We start from the raw sequence: 12,963 nt of genomic DNA, 5'->3' as shown, positions 1-12,963 counted from the left end.
GCTGCCAATTAGGAGGGGGAAGCGCCAGAAGGAGGGGGACCCAGGTGAGGGAGGTGGGGGGTCCGGCCCCCCTCCCCGCCGCTTTCCCCGCCACCCCTCCTTTCCGTGCTGCTTCCCCCTCTTGTCCTGCACATTGCACAGGCCTCTGTGGGAGGCCTGATGACACCCCCTGGGGCGCCCGACACCCGGTGCGGGGCGCCCCCTGCCGCCCTATGGTAGGGACGCTACTGACAATCCCTACACTCAGATTATGTACAGTCCTGCAGCATGAAAGGGAGCAGAACCATCGGCTAATTTGAGATGACGCAACACGCGTATACGTTCTGTGCTTGTATATCAAGATGTTGGTTATCAAGTCAAAAATTCATTGCACAATGCTCTTTAGCGGTAACCCCGAGTCATGGCCGGAAATCCGCAGCTCAGAGTGGTAATCCCAAGCCTGACTCGGGGTCAGTGCCGGTTCTAGACTTTTTGCCGCCTGAGAAATCGTGTTTGTGGTTGCGTGGGTTTTCTCCGGGCACTTCCGTTTCCTCCCACATCCCAAAAACATTCAGATAATTCGTTTCCCCCTAAAAAATTGGCCCTAGACTACAATGGACTTATGACTATGGTAGGGACTAGATTGTGAGCTCCTCCAAGTGACCAGACAATATACCCTGTACAGTGATGCGGAAGATGCTGGCGCTATATAAATACTAAATAATAATAGAAAGTAAGGATTTTATGATAGACATGCCAGATGTTACAGAAATGGGCTGTGTCATCCTGCAGGTGTCACGATTGCGGAGCCATTCTGGAGGAGTACGATGAGGAGACGTTAGGCCTGGCTATAGTCGTCCTGCTGACCTTCATCCACCTGAGCCCAGATCTGGCCGCTCCTCTGCTGCTGGACATCATGCAGTCTGTGGGCAGGTAAGGCGGTGCTAGTGGACACACGGGGGCGTGTCTTGCCAAGTCACGGGAGGGGCACACAGTTTAGTGTTTTGCATGTGTGAAACGACAAATAAAATACACTATTAGGCTAGTACAGGGGTGTCAAACTCAAATACAAAGTGGGCCGACATTGAACACTGGGACCTAGCCGCGGGCCAACCTCAATGTCTACTGGCCACCTTATGAAGTTCCCTGGTGTGCAATTGCTCTTCTCCAACTGCTATACAGTTCTCTGGTGTCTAGTGCTCCTCCCTCCCATACACAGATCCCTGGTGTCTAGTGACCCCCACCCTCCCCTATACAGTTCCCTGGTGTTTAGTGCTTTCCCCCTACCTCCCCCATATGGCTTCCCTGGTGTTTTAGGGCTTCATCTCCAATATAGCTTCCCTGGTGAGTGGGCCAAAAATAATGCATAGTGGGGAAAGCCCTTGAGGGCCAAATTTAATGTCTTTGAGGGCCAAATTTGGCCCACGGGCCGGAGTTTGGCATGTATGGGCTAGTACAAAGCATAAGATTGGAATGGAATGGACAAATAAAAATAGTTCCCAAGGAAAATTTCCATAGGTCGATTCATCAGCACTCCAACATCTCTCCCCATCAGACCTTGCATATGCCTAGGGCAGGCATGGGCAAACTTGGCCCTCCAGCTGTTAAGGAACTACAAGTCCCACAATGCATTGCAGGAGTCTTACAGCCACAGTCATGACTCATAAAGACAAATGCATTGTGGGACAGCTGGAGGGCCAAGTTTGCCCATGCCTGGCCTAGGGCCTGATGGGAATTCAGGGGCCTGAGTATCTCTCCTCCGGTCCACTTCTTCCACTCCCTCTCTTGACAATACAGTACAATGCATTGACAAACAAAGAAAGCTTAAAGGGACTCCGAGCAGTGCAGAAAACTAAAAGGCGTAGGGCGATGATTTAGGGGTCGTCAGAAAGAGGAGAAAGAGAGCTTTAAAATGATATCCATCTTTCCATAGTTACTTGTATTACACAGGGTGACACTTTCCCCAGTGTCAGCAGCTCCATTCAGCAGAAAAAGTCGCCCTGTGTAATACAATGTAACTATGGAAAGATGGATATCATTTTAAAGCTCTCTTTCTCCTCTTTCTGGCGACACCTAAACCGCAGCCCTACGCCTTTTAGTTTTCTCTATTTTCGCGATCGAAGTTGCGGCCGCGGCAATTTCGATCGCGAAAATAGCGAAAACTAAAAGGCGTAGGGCAGCAGTTTATATATCATTGGAAAGAGGAGAAAGAGAGCTTTAAAATGATATGCATCTTTCCATAGTTTCTGCACTGCTCGGAGTCCTTTTAAAGCACACTTGAAGGCCTTGCTTACATTATGGCGTTTGTGTAACCTTTTAAGCGCGGGCGATTTTCAAAATCGCCCTGAAAGCACTTGTGCAATGATTCTCTATGAGAGAGCTCGTATCTGAGTGGTTCGTTTGCGATCCGCTTAGAAAAGCGGCGTTTGGGCCATTTTTGAGGTGATTTGCCTCAATGGAAGGTATAGGAAAAACGTAAAACGCTCACAAAATCGCTTCGGCAAGCGATTGCGTGAGCATTTTTTTTTTTTTAGAAAATACATTGTATTGTTTCCGGATTTTTTTACGGATCAAAAGACGGAAGCGCTCTGCAAAGGCGCTTACAAAAACGAGCGAACGCGCAGAAAATCACCAGAAAACGCTTTAAAAAAAACGCGAGAAAAAAAGCCCACTGCGGACGGACATGCGAGCCCAACGCAATGTGAACAAGGCCTCAGTGAGAGGGATTTGAAGGCTGACTTATTAACTCCCTTTTAAGCAATACCAGTTGCCTGGCTATCCAGCTGATCCTCTGCCTCTAATACATTCAGCCACAGCCCCTGAACAAGCATGCAGCAGATCAGGTGTTTCTGACATTATAGTCGGATCTGAGAAGATTAGCTGCATGTTGGTTTCAGGCCCTGTCCACAGTGCTCAGCTGTGGTGCTGAATAATTCTGCATTGTCAACTCACTGCCCATACAATCCTATGAACCTGTTCACAGTAACAGATCACATTATTCTAACTCGCTGCATGCAGGAAGTCTAGTACAATGGCCAGTCTCCACTGCAGTTCACAGTCATTATAACATGCGAGTTATGCAAATGACCACTGTGACCCTAGCCTCAGGTGTGATTCAGACACTATTGCATCAGGACAGCCAGGCAACTGGTATTGTGTAAAAGGAAATAAATATGGCAGCCTCCATATCCCCTTCATGTCAGGTGTGTTTTAATCTGTACCTTGCTTAGGGCCCATTTTAGATTAACCCTTGTCTGGTCAGGGGAGGGGATAACTAACAGACCCTTGCTCAGAAGCCTTATGCCAGTTTCACACTTCTCCTGGGGTGGGAGAGGTCCCTGAAGGAGAAATACACCGTGCCAAGGTAATTTTCATATTACCCTGCAGCAGATGGCGCTGAAAGCGTACTCCCTGCTCAGTGATGTGCTCCCTGCTGGACCACCTGCTGCTCCATGCCAATTTATTTTAGTACATTTTTTTTTACATTTCTTATTTGTTACATATCCTTGCTTCTAATTAGTACTGCTGTAATGTGTATTTATGGCCACTTGTCACTAGGGGGCAGTGTGAGACAATAACTGAGGACTTCTGCTTTCAGTTTTTTATATTTTCTGCTAGTAGAGAAGGATCAAAGCATTCCAAGAATTTACAGCACGAGTTCTGCAGACTGAGGTCAAAGGCAGCGCACTTATCTGAAACCAGATAAATCTATTGAAACTGCCAAGGGGTTAATCCCATGCAATCCCTTTACTGGTGCATATATACCTGAAATGTAACAAATGTGATACAAAGATGGCACCAGCAGAAGTGGACTTTGGGGGCACCAGCCTTGTATGTCATAGCTAGGGATGGTCAATTGAAAATCATTCAGAGATGATGCAAAGTTTATGCTCATTTTATTTAAATATATGCAGCTTGGAAATGGACCGGTCAGGTGCACCAGGGGCTACCTTTGATTGGTCAGTTTCCAAGTTGCACAAATTAGCATACAATTTGGAATTATGAACATCTCATTGTCCATCCCTAGGCACTGATGATGCTTATAGGATACCCGAAGTGACATGTGACATGATGAGATAGACATGTGCATGGACAGTGCCTAGCACACTAATGATATGCTGTGTTCCTTTTTTTCTTTCTCTGCCTGAAATAGTTAAATATCAGGTATGTAAGTGGCTGACTCAGTCCTGACTCAGACAGGAAGTGACTACAGTGTGACCCTCACTGATAGGAAATTCCCCTTTTTTATCTCTTTCTTGCTCTCAGAAGCCATTTTCTGCTAGTAAAGTGTTTTATAGTTGGAATTTCTTATCAGTGAGGGTCACACTGTAGTCACTTCCTGTCTGAGTCAGAACTGAGTCAGCCACTTACATACCTGATATTTAACTCTTTCAGGCAAAGAAAGAAATTAAAAAAGGAACACAGCATAGTTATTTGTGTGCTTCGCACTATACATACACATGTCTATCTCATCATGTCACATGTCAGTTTGGGTATCCGTAAAAGTGTACCTGAGGTGACATGTGACATGTTGATACACATGTGTATGTACAGTGCAAAGCATGTTAGTACCCAGAGTGTTTTACCTGATTTATTTTGCTGCCTGAAAGAGTTAATTTGTCTTGTCGGGAATAAGTAATCCTTAATGATAAGCAAATTAAAACCATAAACGCTTTCCTGGCAGAATACAACTGCTGAGGGCAGGGAAAAGATAGAAGTTTAACAGTTCATGTATTTTCATTTAAGGACACTTAAAGGGGTCCTGTTGACCTTTTAAATAACAAAAACTACCACTTACCTGGGGCTCCTATCGCCCCCTGCAGCTGAAATGTCCCGTGCCTTCCTCTTCCGATGCGCCCTTCCCTGCCGCCGGTCCCGCTGTAATTACTCATCTAACTCCCGTGCGCGTCAGTGAGAGCTTACTGCGCAGGCACAGTACGAAGTTTTCCTGTACTGCGCCTGCGCAGTAAGCTCCTGCTGACGCATGCGGGAGCGAGCATGCGTGTGGCCATGGCCACGCAGCATCACTTCAATTCGTCTAGCTAGACGAATAATTACACCGGTGCTGGCGGCGGGAAACGGCGCATCGGAAGAGGACGGCGTGGGACATTCCAGCTGCAGGGGGCTGATAGAAGCCCCAGGTAAGTGGCAGTTTTTGTTTTTTAAAAGGTCAACAGAACTCTTTTAATGGGCTGCCACTGAGCAGAGACAACAAAACATTCAATCAACTTTGCTACTAATTTTCACCTCGGGTTCACTTTAAACATTAGGACTGATTTATTGGTATTTCTTTGTTTGGTAAAATACCCTACTTTCCCCCTAGGTTGGCATCCAGTACAAGTTTCTCCAACCAAGCTGACAGGTAAGCGATAATCTTCCAAGCTATTGCTTTTTAGTTCTAAGCCTGTAAAGTGTACCTATTAAATAGCTGCCGGGAGATTTGGGCGCTGGGTAAAGCCGATATACTGCTCTCCCTGCTCCTGCAAAACTCCCAGCGGTGTTAATTACTTTTCCCCCTCCAGGCCGCTATGGATGGGGGGGGGGGGGAAGATGTCATTCGGCTTCCAGCTATCGCTGGCGGCTGAATTGCAATGTTTTATTGTAATTTGTGCTCCATCTTTTAACGGCGCCCAAATTATTCAGTGTGCACTGCTATAACTGTCATTCCTATTAAGGCCTATGGTGGCGCCGGCTGCGCCCAAATCTCCTGCGCTGTCATTACAGCGCTCCGTTCTAAGGCCCTGGTGTACTCCTGGCTAAAGTTACTTACAATCCTAGCTGCTGTTTGAATAAAGTACCTGTAATATCACTATGAAGTGTCAGGGGAGGACAGGCCAGGGGGGAAGGGGGGGGGGGGGGAGATTACCCCCCAGGCTGCCTCTCATTTAATGATTTAGGGCTGGCACTGTGCCTGGTGAATTCAGGTTTTTGTATAATTAAATGTGAAACACAAGGCTGAATGAGGGAAATAAACGCCCAATTACAGAGCAGTTGCAGGGCGGGCAAGCTAGTAAATATACACAGCATGATACAGAGCAGAGGCTTGCCTGCAGGGTCCGTGGGATAAAATCTGTCCGGTCTCTCACCATTGTTAACTGCATGTGCACAGCTACAAGATATTGTCTAGGTTAAAAAGTTTTCGACAGTCCCTAGACTCCAGAAGGGCTGCTTGCAGGACTTGTGTAAGAGATAGAAACCCCAACTGTTGTAACTCAAAATGTATAATGTGCCGCCCGGTGCCAGTGCATTTATACTTTACCTATCACGCTGTCCCTCGTGTGTCCTTGCTGTATTTCCCATGTGACTACTGGCATATAGCACGTGGGGCACGTGTGTGATGTCATTTGGGCTGGGGCTGCCATGAAAACAGACCTCTAGTTTGTGTTTTCCCCCCAGGCCAAAAGGTCCCAGTGCTCCCCTGAGTGTTGCAGTCATGTGACCACAGATGGCGTTTGAATAAAGTACCTGTAATATCCCTGTGAAGTGTTGCAGTCATGTGACCAGAGATGGTGCTTCTCATTGGTTTTTGCTTCGGCAGTCGAGGATCGCCCTTTTAGTGATTTCCTCAGACGCAAATCCATCCATCGTACCTCCCCTTCGTACACGTCGGATCTTGTCTAGAGATACTGCCCAACCTGCTCTCTCCGCTCCTCTAACACTCTACAGATGTCCACCCCTTTGTATCACTCCTCACTCAGGTGGCTACCAGACTTCTCCAGAGCTGCTCCTACTCATAGAACTCCCTCCCCCTATCAGAGTCACTCTCATTTTCAGCTCATTGAAGCAGGCCTTAAAGACCCATCTGTTTACCATTGCTTAGCCACCATCTTCATAGGTCCCCCCTCCTCCCTAGGACATACACCCTACTCCCACTTCTGTGTCCCTCTCCCCCACCCCTTAGATTGTAAGCCTATTTGGCAGGGTGCTCTTCTCCCCCACCATTTGGACTCAGTGACTTGTCTGCTATATTTATCCCCGCATTGCAAACTGGACATTATTGTTTATTGTTACGTCACTACTTTGTGTTCCATGGTTTAACGCTGTTCTGTCCCTGTGTAACATTGTTTAATGCTGTAATGTCTCCCCATCTTGTGTACAGCGCTGCGTAATATGTTGGTGCTTTAGAAGCAAAGTTTATTAATCATTTGCAGAATCTTTGGCTTAAAATGATAATTCATGCTCTGCAGTACCACATGGTGCAAAACAAGTAAATAAAAAAGTTCCTCTAAAATGTATACTATTCCCGCCTCCTCAGAATGCAGCATAACTCCTCCCAGTGCTCTATACTATTTTCCCAAAAATCTTCCCATAACCCTCCCTCCTCATTACAATCCTAAATCCTAGGATTACAATTGATCCTAAATAGGACTTTCATTTTATCCCAGCAAACCTGAAGCGATAATAAACTGATATAATGAATTGTATGTGTAGTACAGCGAAGAAACAGAACATTAGTAGGAAAGAAAACTCATACTGTTTTCCAGTACAGAAAGAGTCAAAAAACTTTAGTTGTTATCTATGCAAAAGAGCTTCTCTGAGCTCTTCGACCCACTGGGTCCAATGCAGTCCTGTTTTCTGAAGCACTTAAAGTGTAACTGTCGGGCATAAAATCAAAAATCAATTCTTTCTTTTTATCTGGTAAACAAGTAATAAGGATGCTAATCAGGCAATCCAAAAGTTAACATCTCTATTACTTTTTTTGTTTATAAATGATCATTCCCCAGTTTACCTGACTCTTATTTGGTACGTTGCCACAAAAAGGAAGTTGCAGGGCATGCTGGGTTGTCCTTTTTTTTGCTTCTCAGACTTAACTAATGTACAGAAACAAAAAAGGACAACCCAGCATTCCCTGCAACTTCCTTTGTGCAGCAATGTACCAAATAAGAGTCAGGTAAACTGGGGAATGATCATTTATCAACAAGAAAAGTAATAGTGATTTTAACTTTTGGATTGCCTGGTTAGCATCCTTATTACTTGTTTACCAGATAAAATTAAAGAATTGATTTTTTTATTTTATGCCCGACAGTTACACTTTAACCAAGAAACATGAGAGACAGCTTGAGATAAGGTTTTACGGCAGGAAAGTTCAAAGGGTTGTTATTTCTGCTTTGTTTTATAGTTTAAAATACAGAGTGGGGTTTGTAAACTGCAAATATGACAGAATGATGAAAAGCTATATAGCTGAAAATAAAAATATGAGAGTCTTTTCTTTGCAACTAATGCTCTATTCGTTATCTGTACACTTACAATTCATTATATCCTATGTTTTTTTCTCAATTCAGGTTTGTTTTAAATACTGTTCCCCCATCCCTCCCCTGCTGAACAAATCTTGCATAATGCCTGACTTTCACCCCTCATTCTACAGGAAGGGGTCCGTACACCTAACGATTTTCGCGCCGATATACAGCAGATTCAATCACTGTGATCGAATCGGCTGTGAAAACGTTGCGCAAACGTTGACCGAACAATCGATTTCCGACCTAAATCGATCGTTCCTGTCCATGTGGAAGATTTCACTCGATCGCCGCCGGGTCGGGAGTGCGTCAATAGTGACGTTCGAATGCCCGATGACCAACGCAATACAGCGGCAATACATTACCTGCTCCGGCCGGCGCGTGTCCCCGCTGCTCCTTACCGCTGGGCCCCGAGTCCGGCAGGCTTCACTTCTTCCTGTCCCGGCAGGAAGTGTAAACAGTAGAGCGCCCTCTACTGTTTAAACTTCCCCGGACAGGAAGTTCAGTGAAGCTGCAGCCCTGGAGCCCAGAGCGGAGAAGAAGACAGCGGGGACCAGGGGACTTGCGCCGGCCGGATCAGGTAATGTATGCAGGGGGGGGCGGCAGCAGGCAGCAGCTCCACAGATTGTGATCGGTTTCATGCTGAAATCGATTTACAATCTGTTTGCAGTAAAGGCAGCCATACGATCCCTCTCTGATCAGATTCGATCAGAGAGGGATCTATCTGTTGGTCGATCTGAGGGCAAATCGACCAGTGTATGGCCACCTTAATACTCCTTCCCCCAAATCTTACCAAAATTACTTCAAGAAGCTCAAACATGCAGTGAAAAAAGATTTAGCTATGTCAATGCTGCTGCAGGCCACTGGGTGGCGCTTGTGGTCCCTTCCAGTAAACTCGTCGGAGCGAATGTTTGTGGCGCAGTGCTGATAGCTCGATACGCTTGATTGCTGTATTCTCATAACCAAAAATGACAGATGCCTGAAACACGGCGGCACTAATAACCGCTTCACTCTCTTTTGTAACGAATGAGACATCGTAGTAACGCCAGAGGAGCTGTTGCAGTGAAAGAGGGTGCAAAACATTTTCTTTCAGTCTTGTGCAGATCTCGCACATTAATCTGTTGTACACCCAGCTGTATACTGTTGCCCTGGTTTCCAGCAGGTTTACCACAAAGGAGCTGTGTGGAGGATGCTCAAAGGACAACTGAAGTGAGAGGAATATGGAGGCTGCCATATTTATTTCCTTTTAAACAATACCAGTTGCCTGGCAGCTCTGCTGATCTATTTGGCTGCAGTAGTGTCTGAATAACACCAGAAACAAGCATGAAGCTAATCATGTCAGATCTGACAATAATGTCAGAAACACCTGATGTGCTGCATGCTTGTTCAGGGTCTATGGCTAAAAGTATTAGAGGCAGAGGATCAGCAGAGCTGCCAGACAACTGGTATTGCCTAAAAGGAAATAAACATGGCAGCCTCCATATCTCTGTCCTTTCAGTTGTCCTTTAAAGCAGCAGGATCAGCCATACTATGCCAGGGAAAAAAACACATATATAAGTAGATAAATACTTGATCTACTTACATAACACATGTATTGTACTGTCCACGTTTTGATTTCAGTGAATGTTATACAGTAAATGAAGAGAATTCTCTTCCTGGAGGGGGCCATGTCTTTTGCCCACAGTTTAGGCTAAATCCTGATGTCATTTCTGCCATTTACTTTTTTTTTCTTTTCTCCTCCAATCGCGGAGTCACCTCAGCCTTGCTTGTAAACACAAGTGAGCAGAGGATCATGTTTCAGATAAGCAGCCAGGCAGGGACATAAATGGAAGAGGAGGAATATATTAGAGATAAAAAGAACCCCCATCATGCAACTGTTTGGCACGACTACTAAAGGGCCAGTGCTCTTAAGGTGTGTGATAACTCCAAACCATAAAAGCAGAAAAAGTTTTGAAAGTTTTGAATGCAGGATTAGCATCTTTATCACTTAATACACTCAGACTGGTTGCTGTTGAAATTTGATTTTTATGGTGACAATACCGCTTTAACATTTGGAGTAATCTAAGCATACTGTGTGAGTGGTAATACTTATCCAGTTTATCCATGACTACAATATATCTACTTCCTCTGTTACTTCATCCAAGGCACGCTGACATAGATATACGTTTTGTCTTGGGCACAGCTACAGCTGTACATGATCGGATGCGCTAATTGGTGTAAGGGAATATAATTCCCTTAGCCAATTACTGTATATTGCAGTGCTTATTCCAACAGTAAAATATCCGTAAATATAACCGGTATTTTACTATAGTTAAACCTAACTCTATTCTCACACAGATTTCTCCCTCTACCGATGTCTAAAGGTTGCCACTAATGTTACAATTTGGCAAATGATCATTTACAAACGTATAATTGTATGAACAGAGCCGGGACAAGGTCCTCCAGCACCCAAGGCTGAGACACCAAAGTGCGCCTCTCCAATCCATCCCTGCCACCCCAGCCCCATCACACACTGATTGCTATTAAACTAAGGCTCAACACACACCATACAATCTTGGTTGTTCAATCTTACCACTTTCATGTAGTATGAGAGCTTATCCAATCAGTCATTCAAGGTATTTTCAATCTGTTGGCCCTTATACTACATAGATTTGGTAAATCTGTACAACCAAGATTGTATGGTGTGTGTTGAGCTTAAGAGGCGCCACAGGGCCCCCAACCCCCCAAACACCTTAATCTCTAGTTATTTGGCTTGAAGTCACTGCCATGTATCCTCTTTTCTTATTTATCTCTGCTTCAAACACAATTGGGAATGACAGCTGAATGAATTCTGCGCCCCCTCCTACACTGCGCCCTGAGGCTGGAGCCTCTCCAGCCTCTGCCTCGGCCCGGCCCTGTGTATGAACGTATAAAGGATCATTTGAGACCACTAGTGGACAAAAATCTCCTAACCAATCTGATCAGATTAATGAAATCAATCCGATTTTCGGATCAATCCTATTAATCTGATTGAATTGGTTCACAAATAACCATTCATAAACGTTCATTCGGCAAGTTGCATTGTTAGTAGTCACCTTAACCCTAACCAACCCCCCTGCGCCCACCAATGCCTAACCCTAACCAAACACCCGGAGATGCCTAACCTTAACCAGTTCACCACTAAGGGATTTTTCCCCTTACGGACCAGAGCAATTTTCACATTTCATCGCTCCTCCCTTTCATTTGCCAATAACTTTACCTCTACTTATTACAACAAAATGATCTATACCTTGTTTTTATTGCCACCAATATGGCTTTCTTTAGGTGGTAAATTTTGCTATGAATTATGTTATGGTAATGCATTTTAATGGGGATAATAAAAAAAAAAAAAAAAAGGAAAAAATTCATTATTTCTCAGTTTTCAGCCATTATAGTTTTAAAATAATACATGCTACTGTAATTAAAACCCACGTATTTTATTTGCCCATTTGTTCCATTTATTACAACATACATTCAAATTATGTCCCTAGTACAATGTATAACAGTATTTTATTTGGAAATTAAGGTGTATTTTTTTTTCAGTTTTGCGTCCACCTCTAATTACAAACCCTTACTTGCAAAAATAACAGTAATATACCCTTATGACATACGTATTAAAAAAAAGTTGAGTCCCTCAGATAACTATTTATGTATTTTTTTTATGTCATTTTTTTAAAATATACAAATGTTTTATTTTGGTAACTACGGGAGAGTGGTGGAGGTAAGGAGTTAATTTTAATGGGGGATGTACAGTATGTATTTTTATTGAATTGAATGTGTTGGGGTGTAATTTACTATTTGACCACTAGATGCCCCCTCCCCAGTTTTTCCTAGTGCTCAGTGTTTACTGCACACAGGAAATAATGCGTGTATGTTTTACTTTCACTTTAGTCAATGCCCACTGGCATCTCATTGATACCGGAGATCACTGATCACAGAACTGTGTTCCCATTCACTGATCTGTCTACTAACGGGCGACAACAAGAACGCATGCAGGAGTGCGCACAGGAACACGCAAAACGACAACGCAGCTAGGTACGTATATCTACGCCACTGGAACGGGAACAGTCTTCCTGCGGGGCATAGATATACCGTCGTTATTTTTATAAGTGGTTAAAAGTCCCCTAACCTTATCTCCTCCCCTATCGCTGCAAAACCACCTAAATATTGGGCACCATGGAAGTTTGGCGCCCATACAAATTACGGCCATGGTGGGAAATTTGGGTGGAGGCAAGCGTCCCTTATTTGTAGCCGTAGTTTGCATAGCGGACGGCCCCAACGTCTGCAATTCTCTGAGGCGCCTCCGGCGCCAAAATGTCTTCCCGCATCTGTAGTTTGTATAGGAGCCCACACTTCCACGGAGCCTCAAGTACCCAGCTTTCCTGCTTCCACTTCATGGTCCCTTTAAACAATAGATTATAGTGTCAGAGTTTATACCTTATAATTTGCAGCTCTGAGATTTTGCTGCATTCCCTTACTGGTCTAGCTGAGCTTTAAATCACCAGTGAAGATTTATGCGCAGTTCAGAAAGATTGGACAGACCCATAAACTCTCCTCCATGTCATGATGTCATCGCAGGTCGACGCCCGGACTATTCCATCACCTCATCAGTCTTGTTGTTCTGTATTAACCATGATCTCATCCCTAATTAATTGACATAAGTAAGAAACAAAAGGTTACCGAGGCAATTTCTTTTTATGGCAGGTATAATGATATCCATTCAAGCCGATGG

General features: G+C 44.5%; 1 protein-coding gene across 6 annotated transcripts in view; it reads left to right on the top strand.

Annotated features, from left to right (window-relative positions):
* The window catches only part of UNC79 (unc-79 homolog, NALCN channel complex subunit), a 282,366-nt gene that overhangs the window by 192,114 nt on the left and 77,289 nt on the right, over positions 1-12,963 (top strand). For all 6 annotated transcript variants that reach the window (XR_011024177.1, XM_068254657.1, XM_068254659.1 and 3 more), the window contains 2 exons: positions 772-912; positions 5,303-5,341. Coding sequence is in view for 5 of the 6 variants with exons in the window: in XM_068254657.1 (XP_068110758.1) it covers positions 772-912; positions 5,303-5,341 (180 nt within the window). In the remaining variant the exon portion in view is untranslated. The remainder of the gene's footprint in view (positions 1-771; positions 913-5,302; positions 5,342-12,963) is intronic.

Source organism: Hyperolius riggenbachi, chromosome 9 (genome assembly GCF_040937935.1).
Source record: "Hyperolius riggenbachi isolate aHypRig1 chromosome 9, aHypRig1.pri, whole genome shotgun sequence".
Lineage (NCBI taxonomy): Eukaryota > Metazoa > Chordata > Amphibia > Anura > Hyperoliidae > Hyperolius > Hyperolius riggenbachi.
This window is presented reverse-complemented; position numbering and strand designations above follow the sequence as displayed.